At 43.0% G+C, this 26,820-nt stretch overlaps 1 protein-coding gene across 12 annotated transcripts in view; it reads right to left on the minus strand.

Moving 5' to 3' along the window:
* Positions 1 to 26,820, minus strand: part of Dclk1 (doublecortin like kinase 1) — a 288,806-nt gene that overhangs the window by 56,502 nt on the left and 205,484 nt on the right. For 3 of the 12 annotated variants that reach the window (XM_032898371.1, XM_032898372.1, XM_032898378.1), the window contains exons 6-8: positions 17,309 to 17,403; positions 2,726 to 2,858; positions 165 to 273 (exon numbers count right to left, since the gene is read on the minus strand). In XM_032898371.1, the coding sequence (XP_032754262.1) occupies positions 165 to 273; positions 2,726 to 2,858; positions 17,309 to 17,403 (337 nt within the window). Of the gene's footprint in view, positions 1 to 164; positions 274 to 2,725; positions 2,859 to 11,411; positions 13,864 to 17,308; positions 17,404 to 18,298; positions 19,200 to 26,820 lie in introns of those variants that run through there. The other 9 variants (XM_032898374.1, XM_032898376.1, XM_032898373.1 and 6 more) reach the window with 7 other exon arrangements.

The following is a 26,820-nucleotide window of genomic DNA, read 5'->3' on the forward strand; positions in this document are numbered from 1 at the left end:
TAAAATTCAAAGGCTTTCTATGGAGTCCTTTAGACTCCATCCCATTTTTACAGTCTGTTTTAGGTGGCTTCTCTTTATTAACTTAAGCCATATGTGCCTCTGTCTGAAAGCATGGAAGACAAGTGTTTCCTTTAGCTTACCACTCGAACCGGCCCCCCACTCACCTCTCTATACATTCCTTGACAACAGCGAAATTTCCGTCTCCTATTGTTCTCCCGACTTTGTATCTCTCTGTTATTGTGGCAGGAATCTGGAAACCTTCGTCGGACTCTTCTGAAAGAATCATTAGTGTGTCTTTATTGATGGAGAAGGGGCTGCAGAGGCCGTGTTTAAGATACATTTTTAACCGCTTTCTCACAGACTGGAACTGATTCCGAAGTACGGCAGGCAGTCCTCCCCCACGGCTCCCCCTGGCAGGCTCATACTGACTCAACGGTTTTTACCAAGGCAAACGATAAATTAAAAGAAAACCTGTCGACTCCACCTGGACCCATATCACTGCAACAACTGTTTCTGCTTCAGTGGGACTCAGAGGAGGAAATCCTGCACTTGAACTTCATGATAGCTTGATCAATAGCCCCCACTGAATACCCATTGTGTTCTGAGAAATGACATTTTTTGTGTACAGGGCAGAGGAAAAGACGTTTCTGGAAGGACTCTGGGCAGTTTTACATTGTAAAAGTGTGAAAAGGTCCTGTCGTTTAGACACCGAGCTTGCCTCTATCCTGAAATGGAAATCTATATGAAATTCTTTATACACTAAGTGTTGCTGGCCACCCCTCCCTCGTATCCGCGAGCAGATTTTAGACAAATGTTCTCACCAAGCAACCTGCATGACAGATGTCGAGTTTAAATCCTGATATCTATTATGTCTGTGGCAGAACAGTTTTTGTAATAACATGTTATTCCTCTGAAAATGTACTCTGAAGTATTTTACAAATGGCTAATAATGCCTTAAATATCCAAGGCTATAAAATTAAATAAGCCATGCTTGGGTCACAGAAATATGATGCATCACCTTTAACATGTCAAGGGTGTAAAAAGCCCTTTAAAGCCAGGCTGTAAAATGTATGAGCTTTAAAGTTATAAATCCCAGATCTCCCCTCAGGCAACCTGTGTTTAAAATGGTATAGGACCCTAGTAAGTTTCCTAACTGTGTGCTTCTCATAGCATGCCCTCATAAACTGAGTTTTTTCCCCCTCAGAATAAATTTGGATGTTATGGGGGGTGTGGTTCTGTTAAGTTTTATAGTTCATATTTCACGTGTGGGACTAGAGAGGCATGAATGGAAATTCATCTGCAGTTTCTTGCTATCTTCGCAGTGCTCAGACTACATGACTGGGGTGGCTTCTATACTTCTAGAAGGTATAGTCAAAACGCAGGGCAGCTGTCTCTACTATGCCCACAGGAATCTTCACAGCCTTCACACCGTGGATGGCATCTCCCTTCTGGATCACGGGAAGCCTCCTTGGTAGTGCCCACAATCAAGTGAGGGATATAATCAAAGCCTCCTCCCTTAGCCAAGCAGGAAAGAGTCTGGATTCTCCCTGTGTTTGAAAGACTAGGGATTTTCACTTCTCCGTGAAGAGGGGAGGGCATGGCTATAGGTTATCTGAATTTACACACCATCTCCCAGATAACAAGGTCTTAGACTATATACATGGATAATAAAGTAGTTGTCTGTGGCTTTTCAGATATTTGTGATCTCACAGATGGGGAATAGAGAGAGGTCCCGCCCAGGGCACAGTACCGGGATTTCTCTACTGACTATTGATAAAGGCACTGGCCCCTCTGGACTCGGTCTAGTCAAGGACCATCACAGGTCACTAGGTGAATGTGGCACCCCAGAGTGAAAGAGGCTTCTAGATGGGTGAGCTACAGACGTGGACAGATGCAAACAAGTCACGTGTGAGTCACATGTGTTGCTTAATATAAGAGTATCCCTCTCAGGATGTATCTTTGGGAAAATGTCAAGTCATACCATTTGAGGCAAGAGGAGCTTATTCTTTTTTTTTTTTTTTTTCGGAGCTGGGGCCCGAACCCAGGGCCTTGCGCTTGTTAGGCAAGAGCTCTACCACTGAGCTAAATCCCCAACCCTGAGGAGCTTATTCTTAACAGCGGCTTAATCCTCATACACTTCTGCTTCTCCAATGGTTTCCCCTAATTGATTTGAGCCCAGTTCCATCCCCAGGGATGGAAATGGTGACATTTAATATTCTGCATTTCTATTAAAAAGGAACTAAGATATGGAGAACTAAAGAGGCCTATGTCAAACCATACAGCAAGCTAGCAAAGAGTCAACTCAAGTGATCCAGGCCATTTTCTTATGTCATGGGGAAATTCTAATGCTCATTAGTTTAAGGGACAAGTAGCATTTCTTTGGAGTTACCAGCAATGGAAAGCAGTTATGCAGTTTGATGGACTGAACTCCCTTAGGTTGGAGCCCACCTATGGGTCCTCATGTACAATCCACAGTCGTCCTTTCATTTATGGAAAGGGTGCAGAGCAGGGAAGCACAAAGGCAGACCATTGCTGGTGTTCTTAGGCGTCACACACCCACATAGGACGTGAAAGCGTTCAGTGGGCCACATCTTCCTTCCCATTCTCAGACAGTGGATGCTAAGGCCAGTAGGAATCACGCACTCCAGCCCCACAGGAGCTGCGAGGAGGTTTGTCTACCCACTGTGTTTCAGATGTTATAGTTTGCAAAGTAAATTCAGCTAACCCCTCCTCCATCCCCTCTGCAAGCTGTGCCTTCTCCCAAGCTCATCACCTTCCCCAGGGCCATCGTTCTCATCCATTGAGCTGCAGACTTTTGTGGATGAAAGTGAAGTAGAGGAGCCGCCATGCTGAGAGATCTGGAAGGGAACAGAAGCAGAATAAAAAAACCTGGGTCAGAATGATGGAGCCTCCACACACCATACCCAGCCCGGAATCTCAGGAGCTAGTGTTGCCCCATCCCAGGGAGAAATCGGTCTTTAAAGTTGGAGAAGGAGGTCTTAAGGATATCTAATGAGTGCCACAATTCCCACCCTCACGAGTAGCCAATAATCTGAGTGACTAGGAGAGGCTAGTCGTTGGGGAACTGGACACCCATGACTTCTTTTCTCAAAATCAGCATCCTTGAGCTCCAGTTCGCCATATTTGAGGCATCTCACTCTGTCTTCTATGCTGAGAGTCTCAAATGTGGTGCCATTCTGGCTTTATCTACTATTTTTCTATTTTTACAAGAACAAAAATATCTAAGTTAGTTATGAATGTTCTACAAAAAAAGCAAATAACTCAGCTTTAAGAGAACGCAGAAGAGTGGTTTGCTACTCTTCACTTTGAGATAAAGATACACAGGAAACACGAGGCCAGCTTGGCACGATCCCTAGTAAGTCTGAGAGAAAGGCAGAATTAAAGCCTAGGCCGGAAGAGTCTCCTGTACTTCAGGTAGATTTGACTGAAGTCCCATGAGAGCGAACAAGGTTTTGACTGTAGTGGGAGGGAAAATATTTAATATTAGAACTGGCTGGGAACGGTATTTAACAATGGATGCTTCCGTCCCCACCCCTCCTTCTTGAGAAGACAATTTGCACACAGTGATGCTATTTCTAAATAGTGAATACAGCTCATCCTAAAAGATCTTCCTTCTGTCCCCTGGGTTTATCCACTTGGTTGGCCTGACGGGAGCAGGAGGCGGTGAGGGGGCGGCCTTGGCTCATGGTGCTGTCTGTCTGTGGAGCAGAGAGAAGGGAGAGCGGCTGTAGTCGCATTGATCACGAAGCGGGGGATGAGAAGCAAACTTGACCTACATTTCCTCTGCTTTCCCATCTCCCATTCAACCTCCACCCCGCTCCATCCAGCTATAACTGAGCACAAAAAAGGCAGAGAAGTTGTGTGTGTGTCATACCTAACAGCCTCCTGCACGGAAAGCCCGAATACCTTTTTCTTCCTAAAACAGATTTATGTGGTTGGGGATAGACCATGTAACCACTCCAGGGCCATGTGAGGCAAGCACCACAGAGCATTTCCTGAGTGACGAGGGACAAAGATGGATATATCCCATTGATGATACTAATAACAGTACCTCTTCTTCCTTATAAGATGTCCTTGATATTACTGCTGTATACCCCGTGAATGTCATACAGTTTGCCTATGTATGTGTCCTGAACTTACACATATCACAAGAATCTTCCCTCGATGCGCTTGGTGGCCTGAACATATCTGTTCTTGCCCAGCCTCCGTCTGACTAGGATGTCACATCCCACAGCAAAGATCCCAATTTCCAAACATAGGGCTTTCTTTTCCTTTTCAAAAGCACAGAATCACAACCCACCATGTCGGAGCACTGTCAACGTATCAGCGTCAAAGTCACACTCGCCTGACTCTCAAGAACCTGTTTGTGAAAATGTTACACTTATCGTGTCTGTACAGGAGGCTGAGCCACGCCAGCTGTGCTACATCGCAGCCTGGAGAAAACAAACATTAACATGGTCGCACTGGAGGGGAAGTTGTGTGCTTTCCAGAACAGCGAGATTCTCGGTCTCCTGCATCATTCCAACTGCAGCGGCAATCGGACAGAAGAGCTCTAAATAAGATGGGTAAGCCGGAGCCTGTCTCTTCCGGGCTTTCTGGCCCTGGGTTGGTTTTTTGTTTTTTGTTTTTTTTTTTTAATTTTTTGTTTTTTGTTTTTTCCTCTCTTGACATTGCAAATGGCGTTGCATAATGTAGACATATCATGGGTCAGAGGTGACAGATGCTGCCTTATGCTATGTTCCATAGTTTACAATCCAAAGACACTCTTTCATCAAGCACCAAGTTAATAGACAATAATGTGTTTGCAAAGATGCTCACAGATTATATATTCAGAAAGAAAGAAAGAAAGAAAGAAAGAAAGAAAGGAAGGAAGGAAGGAAGGAAGAAGGAAAAGAAAAGGAAAGGAAAGGAAAGGAAGGAAGGAAGGAAGGAAGGAAGGAAGGAAGGAAGGAAGGAAGAAGGAAGACAGACCTGCATCTGTTAGTAAGAACACCAGGTGCTCTGCCCCGAACCTTGACCAGAGCTCATGGTGACATGAGCTCTTAAAATGCAGCATTCCAGAAACTTACTGTATGCAATTCAGTAAACTTCCTTATTGATTAATAATTGCTTTGGCTTTCTTTCAACTCTTAAGTTTGTGTGTTTTGAAAATGTAACCCATGCCATTTCAGATTCCCTGTTGGTTAAGACCTGTAGATGACCCAGGATTTTAAAAGAAAAGCTTACTTATGTATAATAGGGTACTCTAAAAAGTGGAAAGTCATAGCTCTCTTTATTATGCCCAAGAACAGTAAAATGAACCTATTGTCCTTCTAAGGGCATCATCTCTCCTTTTTTCCAAAGAAGTCAGATGTAGAACATTGCACACCGTTCAAAGGCCATGGTCCCCCACAGTCTCAAAGAACCTCGGGAGCAGAACTGGACCTTAAGTGCTACCACCTCTTCCATCCCATTTCCACCCAGAGATCAGACTCCCTACTGTAGAGAGGTGGTCAAGTGACCGATGTCCAAACGCAACCAGTAACCAGCACATTCCTTCCTTAGGCAGCAGCTTAATTGTTAACGAGATGAAGCAGTAAAGGGCTTTCCTTGTGTTGAAATCCTATTTCTGGACATTTTCTATTCACTATGCCCACCTGCAGGCAGCCAGTGGAATCCATTTCCACAAGACAGAAAGAACTTCAGGTTTTTGGAGACAAACAGGACTCCTGAGTCTGCTTTCTCAATTTGTTCATTCCCATATTCTCTTGTTCATCATGTGACAAAGATCTGGGATTCTCCCCCTGCCTGGAGATATGGCAGAGCTCTCAATCCCTCTCTTTAAACCTGGTACTCAAAACGAAAGCAACTAGCTGAGTGCGTTCTGATCAGCACTGAACCTTCTTTGGCCCCAATAAAGAATTGGTTCACTTCAAGATCACAGTGGCTTCTCTGTGGTGCCAAGTTTTAACATTTTACCAGACTAACAGGTTAACCCATTTTCCTGTTTGATAGGTTGATTTTTATCGATCAAACACTGACAGACACTTTGTGTTAAATGCCAACCTTGATGGTATTTGTTCATTTTATATTCATTTTTCTCCTAGACCATTACTTTTTGGATTCTGGTTTTATAGTCCTCTCCTTTTCTCTCCCTTCCCCTGCTCCAGTATCTATTGAGGTTTGGTCTCTTGCTGTGTACTGTAATGCTAAATTCTTTACCAGAAGATCTAGGCCTACAAGTGAATTCTCACCTTTATTAAGTTTTTGTTGTGCAAACCTTGTTCCTTAATGTAATACTATTGATTAAATAAAGTTGACTATAGCCAATTACTAGAGGGATTGGAGGTAGGTGTGTTTTGAGTTACCTGGTAGGGGTGTGGAGAAGAAAGAGGGGTGGGGGAGACAGAGAGACAAAGAAAAAGATGGGGGGAGAAGAGAAAAGAGGGAAGAGAAGGAGAAAGAAGAAGAAGAAGAAGAAGAAGAAGAAGAAGAGGAGGAAGAGGAAGAGGAGGAAGAAGAGGAGGAGTAGGAGGAGGAGGAGGAGGAGGAGGAAACCACCTCTTGAGGGGAGATGGACCATGGGTATGTGTCACGGAGAAACAGCAAGTGTCTGGGGTACACCACTGAGGACTTAGATAGGCCAGCAGTTAAAGAGTAGGTTAGGGAATACACCCCAGTAATTGTCAAAGCCAAATAAGGTAACTATAGCCCGAGTCTCATTCATTGGTGAGCTAGTCATGGCAGGTAAGTTTAAGTTGGCCGTTCTATGGTAATTAGCATGACTCCCTGTGGCAGTTGTTACTAAACTGCCTAGGTGTACTTACACACTTAGTCTCCCCTGAGAGATTTTGGCTCTGATTTGCATGTCTGGCTTGAAAACGGTAACAAGCACTTTAGAACTGACCTAATGAGACCAGCCAGTCCTTCCTACTGACTGACAGGCACCCCTGCAACCGACTGCTTCTAAATGAAGCTGCTCCACCTACTTTCACTGTAGGCAGACAGACCGCTGTAGAAGGTCCATGCTGGTGAGATTTTATGGGGACTTCAGTGGGTTTGCTAACTCGAAGGCATCTGAGCCTATAAGAGCCGAACACGTGGTTACTTTAGAATTTAACACAATTAACTGCCCGGAGAGGTGCCGTGACATTTGAGATGTCGTCACCTCCCCGCAGATTTAATGGGAACCATTCGGGCAGGTTGCTGACACCTGGAGGCCTTTACGGAACACCTTCATAAAAGCGCTGCCCTGCAAAGTATGAACACACCGCGAGCACCGTGATTTAGCCCGGGATCACATAACAGATGGGGACAGACGGTGCGTACTTTTTGAAGTAAGAGAGAAAGCTGAGCTAACAGCTCTAACCACATTTTACCAAGATGTGTCTGACGACCACGCCGTCAAAGCAACAGTCCGTTTTTAAATGTTATGAGTTACTCATGTCATTTGTGTGAATGTTGTCACTCAGCTGGAGTCCACACTGCATCGAGATTTGGAAAATAGCCAATCAATACAATTGACTCAAGCAGTGTAGACAAATCTGCCACGTAACCACGCCCTGGCTGGGTAATGGTGCTGTCTCCGAAATCTGTCTTGACGGACAGTTACCGTTCTACGATGTGAAAGGGGTTAAACAGAACCAAGAAACCCAGTGTGCTCACCCTTGTCTGATTTCTGAATTATCTTTGTAAAGGAAATGTAGGAAATAAATGCCTCACAGACTAACCACTGTCTGGAGAATCTTGACGTCAGGTCTACAGGAATTTGAAGACAGCCCAATATAGCAACGTTAAAAACATTACTGTTCGTGTGGGACATTGGAGACGAGTATGAGTTCATGAGATACAGAAAAGACATGCGATCATTGACTCCCTAAGTGGTTAAAAGACAGAAGGCTGAAGCGCCAATCGGGAAAGACTAACAGAGGCCCATTCTTGAAAATAAGACAGGCTCTGTCTGCATTCTTGACAGTGGGGGTTCAGCCTAAATAAACTGTGAAATACACAATCAAATAACTAAAAATAAATATTTGAATATTTAAAATTTCATAACGACTAGTCAAGTTGTTTAAAAGGCTGGGAAACTATTACTCAGGAAATTGGTTTGTTGATAGGAGGAGCACATGAAAATGAAGATCTTAGTATATCTATTTGCTAGAAAGACCATGGGAGCAAAGATTTCAAAAGTGAAAGAATGAGTTTGCAATTCAATCTTGGACACTCCAAGTCATCTCCTCTGCCTCTGCGTCAAAGCCAGCTTGCCGAGGCGAAGAGCTCACCCCTGCCCTGGGAGCCACTTGTCCAGAGCCCATTGCACTGTATAGCTAAAGCCTCTGCCCAGCTACTCCTCAGAAATTCACGGCTTGGAGGGGGTAAGGGAGCCATCTTTGTGCCCCATGGATTAGAGTCATTCTCTTAAAAATTACTCCTTAAAATGGAGATTTTAGTCTTTAAGGAGGAGAGCTCGCTACTGTCCCAAGCACCTACCTCACTTAAATTTAATTTCTGTTCCACGAAGAAAGTATGAATGCACTTTGGAATCATAAATTTTGGAAATTCCCTCTAGGTGCACCATTGCAGCTATGATTACTGATTGAATTTATCATAGAAACAGGAAAGAGAGCAAATTACAGCCAATTAATATTAAGGTCAACAGCAATGCAGTAAAAATGTTAGACTTAAAACCAAATGATGATCTTTTATACATTTAATGTAAAGTATTTCTTCTAACTTGAATGGCAGAGTTTTCTATTCTCTATGCAGTACTATGATTGGAATAGATTATTTTTCCTAAGATAAAGTTGAGTTACAAAAGGTATTATCATTATTTAATTGTAATCTTTTGAATATATTTTTCCAGTATTTTTAAAAAGACAAGTAGCCTGTACACATATCCGCATATACCCATATACATCTTCTCACTGAAAATTTCCCAAGCTTAGGAAAAAATGTCATTAATCCCACAAGACAGTTAGCATGATTTTTTAAAATGCGTTTTAATTTTTTCCCCAGTCAATTGTTTATTTGTCTGGCAAATTCACTCTTAAGGCAACCCTGAGAGGGAGGTGGACTGCCAAGTCAGAAAGTCTTACTGTGTTTCTCCTGTCAGCCTTTTATACCCGATGTCTGCTATTTTGTAGCCTGTTTAGTATACATTCAGCACATGAGGGCTGTATCCAAGGCAATCAAGGCGACCCTTGTCCCATGATTATTTCAATTCCAGCATCTAATCAAAGAAACTCACTGAACAACGTTGACAGTTCTTCCTGTTTATTACATGGTTTGGCTAAGCTGCTAAGTGTCACAAAGGTAAGTTCGGGAGAGAGTAACATGGTTGCATGTGAAACACAAGGTACAGCATTTTCGAGGAGACTACAGCAGAGAGGCATGGAAGCTATCCAAACTGGGTAGTTCAGTAACACATTTCATTAGTTCTCATCTCTACAGATGTCTGCAGATGGCCTCAGACGACTTATTTCCCAATGTATTAGTGCTTAAACCATTTTAATACCAAAGTGGTTTTTTTTTTCCCCAAAGAGGAGACTATACATCCAAGCAACTCCAACTGCAAATGGTATGCGACCTTTATAAAGAAAATCCAACTTTGTAACATTCATAGTGTTTCAAAGAGTCCACAGGGGGAAAACAGGAACTAAGTTCCTTGTCTGGCAATGTGTAAAAACACCTCAAAAACACATCACAGTAAAATTAACTTCCATATTCTTTGCCTATTAACCTTCAAATATTTGCTACCCTGCCTTCAAAAATATTGTGTGGCCATATATAATACAAACACCTAGCGTTTCATGCTTCACTTACGCTACCTCAGAATTTACCCATCACCTTTTATTACAATAAGATACATCTTTAAAGACACCACATGTCATGCACCCTTAAAATTATAGTGAGGGCCTCAGATTTTCCAGTTTTCCCTACACATGTTACAGGCACAACATTACAAACGTTTTTCAGCTGACAATTTAATATGCTATATCAGGCAATTGTTATAATGAGTTTGACGCATCTCTGATTCCCACACTATTTTTCTGTGGGTTCGTCCGTCCAATCAAACAGGGCTGTCACTACCATGCACAGTTAGAGGTGCTGGCAAGACCAATGCAGATAGGCACAGATGTATACAGACAGTGAACTTGAGTCAATAAGCATTTTCAAGTGTGTATACACTCATGTAGACACACATGCACACACACAGCAAGTGTCTCTAAAACAGTTTATAAGAAGAACACACAGCATGGCCTTACATGTTGTCTGGCTTCATAACAAGGCTTCAAACCGAATTTACTTTGACCTTTTCTACTTTTATTTCAGCACAACACTCAACTGTCCACAAGTCTAGAAATCAGTTTGTTTGGTGAATTTTCCATTGATAATCGCTGTAGTCATCAGTACGCACACAACAGGAAAATGTCACTGCATTCCATCAGATTACTGGCTGAGCATCAAGAATTTACAGTAAAAACATCAATGAGTATTTACATTTATCAATCACTGTAAGATTGGATTTGCTTGGACTTCAATTTTTTTGTTTGTCTGGATTCCAATCGGTCTTGGATAAATTCGTACCCGTGAACAGTTGGTACTGCTTCATGATAATTTAGCCAACTGGTTTTGAGCTTAAACATGTGCCAACTAATACATACGTCACAACTTTATCACATAAAGCTTCACAGTTAATTCTACAGGAGCCAGTAACTTATAAGACCATATCACAAACATCATCCTTTATTCTTCATGTTCTATATACAAACACAGATATTTATGTAGGCACACCCACATATACACTGAGTCCTGCAAATGCACATAAACACCTACACACCTGTATAGATATATGGCCACCAGGAAAAGAAAAAAAAACCTAGTAGTTCAACAGGTTAAATATATGAATTTTTCTTTTAGGATTATTCTTATGTATTTTCATTCCCAATTGCTTTTTTAAAACGAGGCTTTTGGAATTCAGTTCTTTTAAATGGAAACAAAAGTACAGCTCGGTGCGGCTGCAAGGAAGGGGAGGGCGAGCGCCCTCGCTGCTTGGCAGGGGAGCACAGGTGTCAGAGCTGCTCTGGGGTGGGCAGACAACGGGATCAGATCTTGACATGTTAAGGTGACCTCATGTGTGCATTGCAGGCATGTGTACATATGGGTGGAGCACAAACTTCTGGTTTAGAAACCTACAAGAGTACAGACCTTCTGCTGAAATGACAATGACTTTCCCACATGGCTTTGGAGTTCACGCAGAGCACCACATGTTGTGCATCACTAGGGTTTTAGCCCATAAAATGCTGAAAGCAGGGGACTCTTTATAGCATCTTTCTTTCTAGGTATGTCTAAAAAAATGTAACCACACATGCAAAGGCCTGAAAGGTCGACACAGCAGAGGCTAGGGGTTTATCAGTGAGAGAAAAGTGTGTGGCTTTTGTTGGCTGGAGCTCTCTCCTCAGAAGGTCATTTTTAGAGTTCAGCGACTAATGATGTTAGAAGGATTCTAAAAGCAGCCACGTCTTGAGTGACTGCTAATTGCCCATTGGGTCTTTACTAATGACCTGGTGGGCTGCTTGGATGTTCAAAAACTCTGCTTTTGGATAATAGAATTATTCCGTGCATAGAAAGAGATCTCAGGGTGTGTTGTTTCAATCTCAGAGGGACTTTAGTTTCAAAAGTAAATGAGATATATGGCCCTTGAACAATCCTTTAATAAAAATCGTATGTTCCAGGATGAAATGCCATGGAATTGCATCTCTCTGGAACTGCTTGAATGGAAAGTTGGCCACAATACCTACTGGCAATTAGTCCAAGTCTACTCTATGCTGTGTCTAAACAAAGCCACGATTTTTATAGCAGATAGCATTTATTAGGTTTCTCCTAGCAGTAGTCGTCCATAAGATTGACTTCATAGGGGAGTTGAAATTACTGGAATTTATGTTTTGTTCTGGACCATCTGACCCACTGCTTTCATTGCATTTTTTGACAGGTTAGTCAAATCCGTACTAATCTTTTATGGGCTGGACTATATTAAGCAATGCATCGTACAAAGACGTAACACTCCAACGGGCAGCACAGCATCCTCCCAGATGTTTACTGTTTCAGCTAAAGACAAAGCGGCCCTTTGATCTCAGCAGGAGTCTCTGTTCGTGTCTATTGGAAACAGTTTTAAAATCCGAAGTCTGGAACAGGTATGATCATTCTCTGTGCTTTCAAGATGGAGGGATCAGTCTGCAGTTCTCAAATAACACGCCAAAGAAGTGCCCTCTCCTCTCTAACAGGCAGGGTAATGAGGCACTAATTATCACTCGGCTAACTTTTCAAATGCTGGTAGGTTGCCTGGAGGTCTTATTTTTCTTTTTTCAGTTGGAATATTTTATTCACTTGTCAAGTGAGATGCTAGCACAGGTAACGATAAACCAGATGGGAAAAATTGCTAGTCGAACAGTCTACTGAGAGAAATAAATCAATAACATTTGAGACCGTATGACAAGGCGACTCCTCTCCATCTTGAATCAGGCATTTTCAAAATGTTTTCAAGTGAAATTTGAAAGAAATCTCAAGTAAAAGGCTCCAAATGGCACCATACATTTTAAATCTGTCACCCTACTGAGATATGTCAAGCCTGGAGAATATAAAACCCATGCTTTGTAAGTCTTAAATTGTTAGTGTTTGAGCTAGTAAAAAGAAACGGTCACGGGTATGGTCTAAATACAATACACCGTACACATTGATTTCTAACATCTAGATTTAAAAAATAACTGTTTTACATTTAAGCAAAGCCGACTCACGCTTTTGAAAGTAGAGGACTAAAGGAGAAGAATTAGTAGGTTAATCGTTTAACAGTGGGTTATAATCATAGACGCACTCGGTTTGACACAAAAGGAGTTTTGCATATGAAGATATCCCAAACAACGGGATGCAGGATGATCAGAATGGAGTTTAGCTACCTGGAGTAAAGCTCTGTTTAGAAGAATTCCAATTCTCAAACTGAGTTTAGTTTTTGAAAAACAGTACAAGTTCCATTTGTTTTAGGTCAAAAAACTTTACACACTTGAAAAAGATATATATATATATACTGTTGTTGCTGTAGGGAACCATTATAAAATTAATAATAATGCCAAGTTATTCATGTTTCCATGTAGTTGAAACTATTTTTATAAAAATCTGGGAAAAGAAAATCCATGTGACAACAACAACAAAAAAACCCAGAAACGTTCTCGTTGCCTAATGTTGGTCTCTGGGAGACGTCTCTTACGGAGTTCCTCCACTCCCCTTCAGACGTATTCACTCAAATAAAAAATCCTGAAGAGATTCTTTTACGTTATTTTGCAATGAAATAACTAATTAGCTGTCTGGTTTTTTAAAAAATTTAAACTAAAAAGGTAAAAGATACTAAGTACAGAAAAATTGTATTTATATATCTACTTACTGATTAAAAAGCAGGCTCATTTATAGAAATGGTGACTCCATAATGCTGGATCGTTAGGGTGATTCTTGTACTTAATATTGGAGTCATATATGAAATTTATCTGGAACCAGACCTTAGTCATAAAATCCTCAGTGATGAACAAATATTGTATTCAAACTCTCCTCGGTTACATCAAATGGAGGAGATGCTTTAAAAAAGTTTTTTTTTTTCTTTCAAAGAATACCGCGAGTAGAAAATGTCTGCACTCTTGCTTTTGTATAATTTAATTGCTTATGCAAAACTCTTTTGTGTATTTTGCTGTTAGATGCTTGCTTAGGAAATGGGAAACCTTGATCCCATCACAAACCATACACATCGCTCCACTGTGTCTTTTACACTGAGTCTCCTACTGAGTCCAAATCATCCGACGAGAGGGGGCGGTACAGGTCCTGTAAGACGAAGGGCAGGACAGATTCGTTTACTTTCCTTTCTTGGGTTCCCTGCTCCTCTCTGTGGAGCCACTTGGAAAGGGATGAGTCCTTGACTCTTAACATCGTTACAACTACTCAAATCACCAACTTTGCGTAAGAGAGAGGATAACATAGGCAAAGTGATGATTTCATTTTATCGTCAAGGAAACGCTTCTTGAGCTATCACCGGCTCCTGCCTTCCTTCGAGTCCAGTTGAGTTATGGCCCCTGCTGCCTGCCAAGACCACCCCTGCTATTCAGTGTCTAGGCAACTCTTCCATGGACATTTTCTTCCCATTCTGGGGAGAAGAATGTGCTTACCTCACAAAATATTTTGTCAGATGCAGCAGCTGGCATTCACGATATTCGGGACAGAAACCCCAGTGTGCAGCTGCACACAGCGTAAACCCAGCACCCACTGCCCTTTCACAGTATTGGGTGACTGGAAGAATCGCTGTCCCGCATGTCCACAACCTACCCAAATCTTCGTCTAGTTCCCAACCCCTTACCCATATCTCTTCTCTTCTTCCTGCCACCCTGTCTGCTACTATATCTCAGCGTTGGTAGCCAAGCAACCCGCTCAGTTCCGCCCAGTGTCTACAGTCGGCTTATTTTCAGTTTTGTGCCACCCACTCCTACGTCATCTGAGGGCTCAGTTAGTCTACAAAAGTCAGTGGCGTGGGAGCGTAATGGGAAGCCTCATTCAACCTACTCAAGACGACACATTTTTTTCTTGATTTTTTTTTAAGAAAAGGGACCCAAAAAAAGGTTTATGGATAGGAAAGGGACCTCAAAAATGGACTTCTGGGGCCAGGAAGATGCTTTTTGAAGCTACTTAAGTAATTGTCCTTTCTATAAATAGGGAAACTACTTGATTCACTGTCTCCAGTATCTTTATGAAGAAAGAGATCTGACATGCAGACTGGTCTTTCCTATAACTATTCTAAAATGTCAAAGGAAGTAATTTAGAAACTTGATCTTAAGGGAAGAAAAACAGCCTATTAAATAGTATAAGTAAAATACAGATTTTTTTTTGACTTGGAAAGAAATCAGCTATATACCTTAATATTCATTTAAAAAATTAACCTTTCCTCCTGTATTTTAAGGGGAGTGTGCGTGTGTTTGCCAACTCATTTTCTGGGTACGTTACTAGGCAACAGAGCAAGAAAAAAATAGAAGTGGCTACTGTTTTCTAATTTGCAGTGAAAGGAATTAATTTTTTCTTTGAAGTGTCTTCTTTTAGCACCCAGCATCTTCCCCTTATTTCAGTGTTTCCTGCATAGACGTATAGCCAACCATTTGAAAAGGATATTAACCAAATTTGAAACAGGAGCAAAGTTTAGGGTATTCTGGTCCTGTTTTACAGGGAGGGGTTATTCGATGCAGTTGTCTACACTAAAGGATAAAAGCTCCTCTCAGTGGAGCAGCTGGAGGTGCCTCCGTGGTACATAGATGGAGGGTGTTCATAAATTCAAAGGCCCGAGAACAGAACCATCTTTGAATACATGTAGCCAAACTCAAAAGCCTAGAAACTAAACCGTCTTTGAAAGCGTTCAGTATCCTGCTTACAACATGTGTTTAATAAATGTTTTCAGATGGCGCTACATTCTTTGTCCCTCTAAAAGTAAAGGAGAAAAGTCTTGGCTCCCTCAATGACAGTGCTGAACTGGTGGGCCTCAACGGTAGGATGAAAAATCTGTCGGCAAAGCCATACCCGCTGATCACTTCCGGAGGGCTAGGAAGTGTTAATTGTGTAAGTCAGTGACTACAAAGCTGGACGAAAGTTTTCTGCCTCAGAAAATCCCATTGAAACTGAGAAGAAAGGAATGCAAACTCCAGCCTCATTCTGCTAATAAAGGACAATTGAGAAAAACTGCACGCTCCCAAGATGCAGGGGTCCCCCCAGAAACGCCCAGGGAGAGAACCTGACATGTATTCTCAGTCCTTCTAAATTCAGTCTCAACAGCTAAACCTGAGTACAGTGAAGCCTGAGACTGAGTTCAGAGGGTCAAAGGGTGTTTTTGCTTCTGTGCTAACTGTGGAGGCTTCAAGAGAAAGGGTGTTCCTGAGACATTCTCTGTGCAAGATCTCTGTGTTCTCAAGAGGGGAGCCTTGCTGCCTAGTGTCTGTGAGTGCAGGATGGCCACACCAGCTCTCCCCTCACCTGACGAGAAAGCCTTTAAAATAGTGAATGAATGTGGCCCATTCTGTAGTTCATTAATGATTCCTAAAATCACTGAAGACCGACGACAGACTTCTCTAATAAAAATGATTGCCACCAACGAACAGAGAAACAGGTAGAAAATCGCTGGCTTTAAAAGACTGAACAAGTTCAGCTCAATGCTAGGCGGATCAGCAGAGAAAGATATTTGGGGCGAGAGGTTCATAGTGACTGCAGACTGACTGATTTCTTTTTGGCCCCCACTTAAAAATGGATGATGGTTTTGGCAGTCTGAAGATCCAGCCTATAAGAGGACGCTCGGCCAAGAGAGACTTCCATATTTGATGAGCTTAAATTCATCAATTTTTAGAAGTGTCATTTAAATGCATAAAAAAATCAAGCTTAGACATTCTGATATTTACATGCAATAGCCTCTGAGGAGTCCCTGTTTATTAAATTATTTGGTGGGCACCATCATATACATCACTTAAGCAAACAGAATCCTCTCTGAGATCAGGACCACGAGGGGGAGTCTACCTTTTCCAGCATGTCCTTTCCTTTTTCCCATCCCCAGTTCTCCCCATCTGGCCTTGCTGTGGCAGGAATGGATGAGCAGTGTAGGGAGTGAGGAGATTTAATCTAGTTTTTTTCATTCCAGACCGAGAGCTAACAGTCTGCCCCCTTGCTAAGCTCTGGAGAAGTTGGCACTGTTTCCAGTAACTTTTTACACATCTGTCTCCAAGCTCAAGCGAATTTCTCTGCTATTATACAAGAGGCTCAGAATAAATGTAAGAGAATGAGTTCAGTGTGGGTCCATTGACAAAACTGGTATCCTATGTTCCCATGGGCCTGCTGCATGGGTGCTCTGTTCCATCTGCCCTGGACCACCCTGCGTACCACGGAGCAGTTTCCACCAGGATGCTACCTCCATTGACTTTTTCTTAAGAGACTGCTGGTTCACGGATCTATCTAATAAAACCAATTACGACCAAGGACACTTGCATACATAATAAAGTATATGTATTATGAACAAACAAAAGGGCATTTAAAACTGAAGCGGCAGTTGCATATTCTCTTCAGAGTTAAGACTGGGCAATTCTGTGGACATGGAAAGACCTGGGTTCTCGCTGAGCCATAGCCTTGGTGAGTGAACTAAAGCTGCCTACCCTTGCCCCGAGAAAAGCAGCACTTTTCGCTGATGCCCATACCACTTCACAACAAAACCCAGACAGACTTTAAATAGATGGCTTGCTTGTGTCCTTACCCTCTGCTTCCGCAGGCTTCCTGGGCTGGTGGGTGATGGACTTGGTGACTTGCCCGAGCGCGGAGTGGAGAGCTGACTACCAGGGGTTCCATTAACTAGAAATAAAAGGGATCACACACAGAGAAAAACAGCACATTAAAGAATTTTCATAGCACTTCATCTTCTCAAGGGAATAGACAGTCAGGGAAGGGACATCAGCTAAAAATTAGACCTATTATGTGACTCACGAAGAAAAGCCTTAGGGAATAGCCATCTTCAGACACTCACTCTTCTGTTAGTCTTACGTTTAATACAACAGCAGGTTATATAATTTTTAAAAATGTACGTTGCACAAGTTTCTTTTGATGGCTTTATTTAAGCCAAGAGAGATTTTCGTGAGTATGTTCAAGCTTTGAGGTGTGTGTGTGTGTGTGTGTGTGTGTGTGTGTGTGTGTGTGTGTGTATGTGTGTGTGTCTTTAGTTTAGTTACCCAGCGGAGAAAATGTTGAAATCACTCACAGGTGGCATTCCCAGAGACTTGAAAAAAAATGGACCATTGTGTTTCTATAATTTAATAACTCACTTTTAGACATTTCTACATTCATTTATGTCCTGTCTATCCCCCCAGCCCGATTCTGATGTGTCTGTCTCAAACAGGACAAAATAATTGCCCGCAGATGCTGAGAAACCCCACACAGTTTGTCTTTGTTGCTATTGAACTGATAAAAAGCTGCCAACAGGTCTCAACTCTGGAATTCTACCCAGGACTCAAGTTGTGGAAAACATTGTCAGCAAGCTTAGATGAAACCACGGAGCCGGGCTATCCTTTTCTCTAGCTAGCGCCACCTCTGAGAACACATGCCCCCCAAAGACATGACTGTATAAAGATATCAAAGGCTGCCACTCTTAACTTGGCAACCTCGCAGATGCACAGGGAGGAAAGAATCAGACAGGAGACGCATACATTCTGGAAGGTGCCCTGGGGGAGAGACGGCAGTGCATTCCACTTACCTTCTATGAGTTCTAACATGGACACAGTCTTAGTGTTTGACCTGACAATAGCCAAGAGCCAGAACCTCTTCTCAGCACCGAGCCCAGCACCCGCAGACTGGGAAGCAGTTGGATTAGCTAGGGACGGCTAAGGCTGCTCTGGGAGCGGGCTGAATGAGATGCAGGATTCATCAGCAGATGCCTTTTCCTGCGTAAGGCTGACGTCTTCCCAGCAGCAGTGGGAGGTGCGGGTTCTGTCTTAGGCTACATCAAAGGTGTCAATTAAGCCTCATGCCAACGCGTTGCCACCGCAACCCCCACCAGACACACACTCACTCCTCACTCCGGAAGCCCCAGCCGGCTCAGTCCTTTGCACTGAATCATAATGAAGCGCCTCTGGGGGCGGGCAACTCGGTGACTCACACAAGAATCAAAATGACAATAACTCTTCCAAAGCCTGGCAAGTTTCAGGTGATAGGGACACACAAAAGTCTGTGTGTTTGTTGATTTTTTTTTTTTCATACAACGAGCTCTCATAAAAACTTAAGGAGTCAGGGGGAGGGGAAGGTTTCGGCACCCCTTGGCTAAAAGCTTGGCATCTTTTGTCTCTACACCAAAGATCTTTAAAACGACACATACTATACTAATTGGCAGTTTCCCCTTTGAAATATATTGGTAACTATTTCTTTAAAACCTTTGGGGGTTGGTTTACTGATGTTTTTGCACTGCACGCTGTGAGTGTTTTAATTTGCTTGAGTGCTACTGGGCTGCCTTTATTCTATGGGTCTCATGTTCATGGCTTTACTGGACCAGACTTCCCAGCCAGTGGTCTCTAAGGGAAGGGCTAGACTAGGAAACACAAGATGTCAGTACTGTGGTAGCTGCAGAATCCATGCCTACCAAGGGAAGAGTTGCTGCCCCTAGTGGTTGGCTGGAGGGTACCTTTCATTAAATTAACATCAAAGTGCCACTTTGACTCTACAGCTAACTGGGGATGAAACTCAGACGTGGTGGTGGGGGAGGGTGGGGACACACATTAGTGGGCACTATCTAAGCACACTCAGAAGCTTCTGCTCAGCAAGTGTGTATTACATTCTGTGCACCAGTAAATGCATTTGGATCTTTAAAAAGTATCATCTCATTTAACTCACGATGATTTTGTGACATGGGCTGCATTCCTCCCATTTTACAGTTGAGGGAAGATTATGAGCAACTTGAGAAGTAAAGTGTGAGATCTAAACTACACAATCCACAACTTGCACGCACACTCCTCCTCTCACTGTCCCTCACTGCAGCAGACTTGAAGGCTATAGGGAAATCAGAGAACCAATCTTTACAGGGAAGTGCTCTGAGAGGGCAAGTTATTGGAATTCCTAACTAATGGGGTTAAGGTTAGCCTGTAGCCCATGGAGAAGGCAGTGGGAAAGGGGTTAACTGCATAAGATGAGGAAGACACAGCAGGGAAATGTGTGCTGAGTTCGTAGGACCCCTCCTGTCAGAGATAGGCATGGCGAGGGACCTAAAGAAGCCGAGTTGGAGCAGGGGAGGGAACCGCATGATGAACACAGGTGAAGGGCTCAGCAGGGACCACACACTGTGCAGGGTGTTGGAATCTGTGGTAGAGGGTTCAGTTTATATTCAAAGGGCAATGAGAAGCTATTGAATGATTTTAAGGGGAGCCAAGGGTCCAGGCTGTATTTTAGAAAGCTCTTGAGAGCTCTCACATGGTCAAGAGTGGATTCCAGGGGAACAATGCTGGGCATGAGGCCTTACGTCACATTAATGTCAAACAGGGCCAGCAAGACAGCTCAGCGGGTACAGGCGTTTGCCACCAAGTCTGAGGATCTGAATTCAATCCACCTGGTCCTTCAGCATTTCAGACAGAAGATTCTATATTTTCTTATTGATTGGAACCACAAATTCAGGGTTTCATATCAACCAATCAGCACACATGGTACATGATAAAATCTCTTTCCCAAAGGAAGCAGATTATTGAATATGAAAGTTCCTAAAACATCCTATATTTGGGGAGATATATATATCTCCCCAAATCTCCGAAAGGAGAAGAAACCATATATATACATATATACATACATATATACATATATACATATACATATATGGTTTCTTCTCCTTTCGGTTAGATTCCTAGGGCTCTTAGATACCAAGTACCATGTAAATATTTTCCCTTGTGAAATGGCATTAGACAGATTTCAAAGCAAGACTCACTGAGAGATAAAGTGCTTCTCATTTTCACTGAGTAAACATTTCACTATGTCCCTGACATGACCTGATACCATGTTTAAAGGAAGAAAAAAGGGAGTAGACCGTGAAAGGAGGGTGGGGAGTGGATCCTAGAGGGAGAAAGTTTAAAGTGAGGAAATATTCAAGAGAGCTTGCAGGGAGGGATAAACATTGCTAAGGAAGTGTGAAAAAAATCACATGGAGACCTATTTTTATTAGTTAATTAAAATATAATTTTTAAAACGCTAAGATTAAAAAGGTCATTGCAGGGGATAATGTTCCTTCCAGAAGCTGCAAACATACTCGTGCTGATATAGGGTCTCCCCGGGAGCTGTGGGTCAAGGAAGTGCCACTCATGCCTGAAAGAATTCAGCTTATTGTTGTTGACCTGGTTGTCCACCAGAACCTGATGGTAAATTCTGTTGCTGATGCCACATACTGTGGGCACTGACTGTCACTAAATCAAGCTGGAGGAGATCTGGAAGCTTCCTTCCTGGTAGCAGGTGTGATGGTTTGAATGTGAGTGGCTCCCACAGGCTTACATAGTTGGATTTTTGGTTCCAGGTTGATAAACTATTAAGGAAGGATTAGGAGGTGTGGCCTTGTGAAAAGAGGTTGGTCACTGGGTTTGGGCTTTGAAGTTTCAGAAGCATACCCCAGACCCAGTCTCCCCACCTCTGCTCTATTTTTCTAATAACCTGTATTCTTTCAATTACTGCTCCAGTGCCATGCCTGCCTGTCTCCCACCACACTTCTTGCTATGATGATCATGGAACTATAACTAGAAGCAACTCTGAAACTATTAGCAGGCCCCAATTAAATGCTTTCTGTCTAAGTTGCACTGGCCATAGTGTCTGTTCACAGCAATAGAAAAGTAACTATGACTCTGGCTCTCATAGTGCTACTCAGGCTGCTGGGGGAGAAAAGTCATCACCCAGCTGTGCACTTTTGAACTACAGTAAGATGTGCCTACTGTGTAATAGTGGCAGGAGTGCATGGTTGTCACCAACTACTATTTGAATGGGATTAGAGGCCTTCCCTCAGGAAGGAACTCATGCCTGGCACCATTAACCTGGTTAAGAGCTGATGGCCAAGAAGCTATAGACCCCACCACTATAATTTTGCTACATGGACACATGACCAAACTGTATTCTAAGTAGAGATGTCTATATCCATAGACTGTCAATACTATGGCTCTTACTCAGAGAAACTTCTTATTTGAGCTGGTGGCTGTTAGTGCAGGGACTCCTAACTGGTTAAAATGCCAAGCCTCAGGAACATTCTGGAAGACAAGATACATGGAGAGTGGGAAGGAGAGCCAAGAAGGACATCTTTTGGACATGACATGGCCATTGTTCCCATGGACTCACTGAAGCTGTTGTTATCCAGACAAAACCTGCACAAGATTATACCCATCAATATTTCATCGTGCAAGAGGTCCCAGCCTTCCTGACAGCTAATGGTTGCTAGGGAAAGGGGCATAGCTTTCTTCACTCACATAGCCATGGGTATGTTTTCCATGCTCCAGTAAACAGCCTCCCACCCACACTCACTCAAGCACCCTAGTTAATGTAATGGGTCATGCATACAAAGAAAGATATGAAAGTAGGTGGCAGGTACTGGGAGAGTAAGGGTTTGAGCAGAGAGGGAGGGGGGACCACAGAGAGTAATGGGTGAAAAATGACTAAAGTTCATCATATATACACTTGAAACTGTTAAAGACTAAAATAAGTAAACAAAAATTTTGGACAGTCAGGTATGGTGGTAGGAGCCTATTAACTTTTGCAATCGTGAAATGGGTGCAAGGGAATAGTATTTGATTCAGGCCAGGACACACATTCAAATCAAGGGACCCTGGGTCATATAAGAAGAGACAGGGGAGGCAGAAGGGCACACGGGTAATCAACTAGAATCACTATATGCTAGAGTTTGCACATCAGGCATTAACATGAGAACTGGGGAGGGAAAAAACTCCCACAACTTCTCCTGAAGTAGGGGCTCTCCCAGGTGGAAAATAAATGGCTGAGAAACGCCTTCAGGAAATGACTAAGGTTATCTGTGTCTCTCTGGGAGCCGCAGGGCACAGAGGGCTGGACAGACTTGCCTGGGATAGTTTTAAAACACAGAGGTCTCGAAGCAAGCAACATCAATGGGTAGATGTTCCCCACCTTAGCCCAGACAGTTCTTTGTAACAGAAGCAGAGTACACATAAACTTTTGATCCGTCTCTTCCTTTTCTGGATACACAGACCTAACTTCTGCTGTAAAGGGTAGACACAGAGAGAGGAAGGAAGGAGAACTAACGGGCGCTCTGTGATGTAAGAGACGTTAAAAGAAGCAGACCCACTTCACGCTGACTGCCACCTCAGCTGGAGTGCCCAGCCCTTGCTAGAATAACTAAGCTGGCTCAGAAGCAAATGGTTGCCGTGGTTTCTCAGGGCCTTCTGCACATTTGACGATGTTTATGGCAAAAGGCAAAGCACCTGGAGCTCCACTTGGCCCTCAGGATTTTTGTGGGGGGAAAGAAAGATTTAACAAAGCACTTGCATTTGTAAATTTTGTCTTACTTTTAAACAAAAAGTCAATTCGAATGTTTTATCAACATCTTACCAGAGTACAAGAAGAAATACGTTACAAAAAAATCCTAGGAAAATATTTAGGAATGAGAATGTATTTCTAACAATTTCATAAATTATAATAAAAAAAGTTAAATTATTACTATTACTTTGGTTTTTGGGGGCAAGGTCTTGCTAAGTATCTCAGGATGACTGGGATGTCGTCTTCGTGTTTTCAGCCTGTTGAAGGCTAGTAAAGGTAAATGTCCGACTGACATCTTCAGTGGTCATTGTTTCCTTTACCATTTGGACTGCACGTATAAGTTCCAAGCTGTTTGCCATGATGGGAAATTCTGATTTGTCCTTTACCTTTTTTGTATTTTTTAATTAAATTAATTTTTAACTATTTTTACTTAAGTGCTGCATGATCACTGCTTGGAATGAAATCCATTTACCGTTTCCTTGTCATCGTCTATCGTGCAAGGCTTGTTTATCTTTGGCATTGACATATCCAGGGCCAGCAAAGAGAGTGGAGGCAAGTGCGCGCCTGTCTGTGGGCCCCAGGGTGGCTGTCCAGGTGAAGCTCCAGACCTCACCTTCGACTGCGTCTGATTTTCTGGACACACAGGAGACTGTTAATGGCCCAGACTTTCTTTGTGAGCCCTGGGTCCACGGCTTGCCACATTATCAGGATGACGTAGGTAGAAGAATGAGAAAGCACATAGACTCAGCAAAAACAAACCAACACAAACTGACAAACAAACAAATAAAAACAAACAGAAAGCACCCAAAAGAACACAAAAATGATAGCATAATAGGGGGAGGGAACAGTTCTTGTCTCCTGGTATTTCCCAGTGTTGGTATTCTGTCTAAGCTCCACCCCCCACAGCTACCTGGCAGCAGCCAGGTATGCTCTGCCCCACAGTCGCCTAGCAACAGTCAGCTGTGCCTGACTATAAAAGGAGCTGCTTGCCCTCTCTTCCTCCCCTCTTATTCCCTCTTACTCTTTGTTCTTCGCTGCTCTTTCCCCCTTCCCCATCCCCACTCCACGTGCCCATGGCCCACCGCCTTTCTGCTCTTCTACTCTTCTCTCATTAAATCTCTTTACATGGAACTATGGTGGCTGGGTGTGTTCTGTCCAGGCATGGGCCGAGATCCAAAACCCTAACACCCAGTTCATTCATGCAGTCAGCAGCCACCCAGAAGGTACCATGAACCAAATACGTTAAATGACATAAGTTTTGAGTTTCTAACAGTTGATCCAAGGCTGTGGATATCATGAGGGGCTAAGCACAAGCATCATGGGTCAGCAGGGCTAAGGGCAAGAAGTCCTTTTGAGCCTCTACCCACCATTTGAGGCAGCATATTCTCCTCTCACCTCAGCCTGAGAGCCAGGCCAGGGCAACCTAATCAAGAAAACATGGAGAGCATTCCCAGGCAAGACCCCAGAGCCATGTGGCCTTGCCTGCTTGAACTCCCTCGTTGTGTCCTCACTTTGGTGGCCCTAGGAACTCCTTGCATTGTAGTTTCCAGAGGCATCTCTAGCTCTCCTCCACCTTCGTCTTCTTGCCTTTGGGGCTATTATTTCTCGCTCATGGTTTTCTAGATTCCTCTAATCTGCTCTCAGAAAGGCAGACGTCCCTCAGGGTTCTATTTTCAACTCTGCAAATCTCTGGAGGGGGCAGAGGATTCATACATTTCTGTTGTTTTAAAAAAGTTGCTCTATGCTAGGGTCTATGCTGTCAGCCCAAATCTCCTTACTAAAACAATCACTTACTTTTCCTTATATTTCTACAGCACCACACAGTTCTCATGCCTAAAGGAGAAATTGCCCGCACCCCTACCCTGGACAGACAGAATCTATTTCTGTTGATGTCATCCTCACATCTGGTTAAATTCATAGGTTTACATTTCTTGGAAGTTTTCCTCCATTTCCAACAAAGTTTCGGTTCTGTCCTGCTATTTTCTTTCCAGGGGCTCTACAGGAGCCCCCAGGCCTCCCTCCCCTGACATAGAGTTGCTCTGTCTAGGTACTGCTGTTGAGACCCGGCTGTAGCCCTTGACAACCCTTCTGAAGTCCTCTTTCCCCTCTAACACCTACAACAGGAAACATGCCTTCTGGCCCTGTGCAATATGACATGTAACTCAGCTAGGTCATGTTTTCCAGACCTTTGCAGAATTCCATTCCAAAGACTCGTTGTGTAGCCCAGGATCACTGCACACTCATACTCCTCCAGCCTCCTTAGTGTTGGGATTATAGGCATGTGCCACCAAGCTCAGTTCCTTACTGGACGGATAACTGCTCCTTATACTTTCATGCTTTAAGCCTCCATTTAAGTTGGAGAAAGTATCCTCCAGGCCCTTGCTACTATGCTAGCAAGATTCTCCCAGGCCCAATTTATAAATCCTAGTCTCTTGGAAGCTTACTCTGACTGGGTTAATGATGCTTGCTTGCTTGCTCTCCATCCTCTAGGCCATCATGACACTTAGCACAGCGTACTAGAAGCTCCCCCCACCCCAACTAGAATACAAATGAGTTTCTCAGCAAGGACGGTGGTTTAATTGTTGTTGTCTTCTTGGGGCCTAAGGCATGCTGGGATGAGGCAGATGCTCAGGAAGTGTCTAATTAACCTGGCATTAACAATGAGGAGCTATACAAGGCAGTTGGTACAAGATGCTATCCCCAAATAATATTAAGTCATGATAAGGGTTCAGTACGAACCCCATTCGGAGCAAATGCTGAACAGGTGAGAAGAGAATGCTTGTGGGATAGGTTTTAGGTACTTGAAAATTTGGAAACACAAGAAATGAACCACCAGGCTCTTGGTGAATTTTGTCTTCAATAATTCTGTTGGAGCCCCAAAGCAAAAATGCTCCTTCCTACGGTATAGACAGTTGAGGCTCTGCACTGAAAGAAAGGATGGAGCTAAGATTAATAGCTAGCAGTTTGCTTTTGAAGGCATCTGATAGAGATCAGTAGAACTTGCCAAATTAGTCTAGTGAGCTCATTAAAATTCTCTACATTTCTCCAGCTTTGGTTCTGCTCTTCTCTGCATATGTTGCATAAAATTTTTTATATATCTGTAAAAAAAATGTAAAATTTAAACAGCATAAATAAGAAGACCAAGATTTCTGGAGTCAGATATAAGTAAGTTTTATGCCTGGGCTATAGAGGAACAGTGTTTCAGTCATAGGAGAGGTTCATGGGCTGAGGCTTTTCTTTCTTGAATGTTCTCCCTCACATCTCTAGCTCTCAGCACTGACCTCCACAGAAAGTGGAGTGAACACTTGTTGCCATGAGTGTTTCTAGACATCACAGGCAACACAGTTGTCTCTCCACAGTCCTGTGGGGTTGGTTGTTTCCTCCTGTGAATATTGCAATTTATAGATATTCAAGTCTTGTACAAACTAGCATAGTACCTGCGTATGACCTCTGCCTAGATGCTTATATAGTAATCTCTATATTACCTACAATAACTGCAAAGGCATAAACATAACATGAACAGTGGTTAAATCTCATTACTTAGGCAATAACAACCCCTAGAGTAAGCTACATATTCTGTACAGTTGCAATTTTTTTCCTGAGCATTTTTGACCCATCGTTGAGTGAACTGGCAACAGAGAATCCACAGATACAGAGAGAACTGCCCTTAAGGATGTGTGCTTCTGAAGGTGGGGGTGGTGCATCCCCTCATTGTTGACTTGGGTTGTATGTTTGCCACGACAATCTATGAAGACAGAGATT

Source organism: Rattus rattus, chromosome 3, assembly GCF_011064425.1.
Source record: "Rattus rattus isolate New Zealand chromosome 3, Rrattus_CSIRO_v1, whole genome shotgun sequence".
NCBI classification, from domain to species: domain Eukaryota; kingdom Metazoa; phylum Chordata; class Mammalia; order Rodentia; family Muridae; genus Rattus; species Rattus rattus.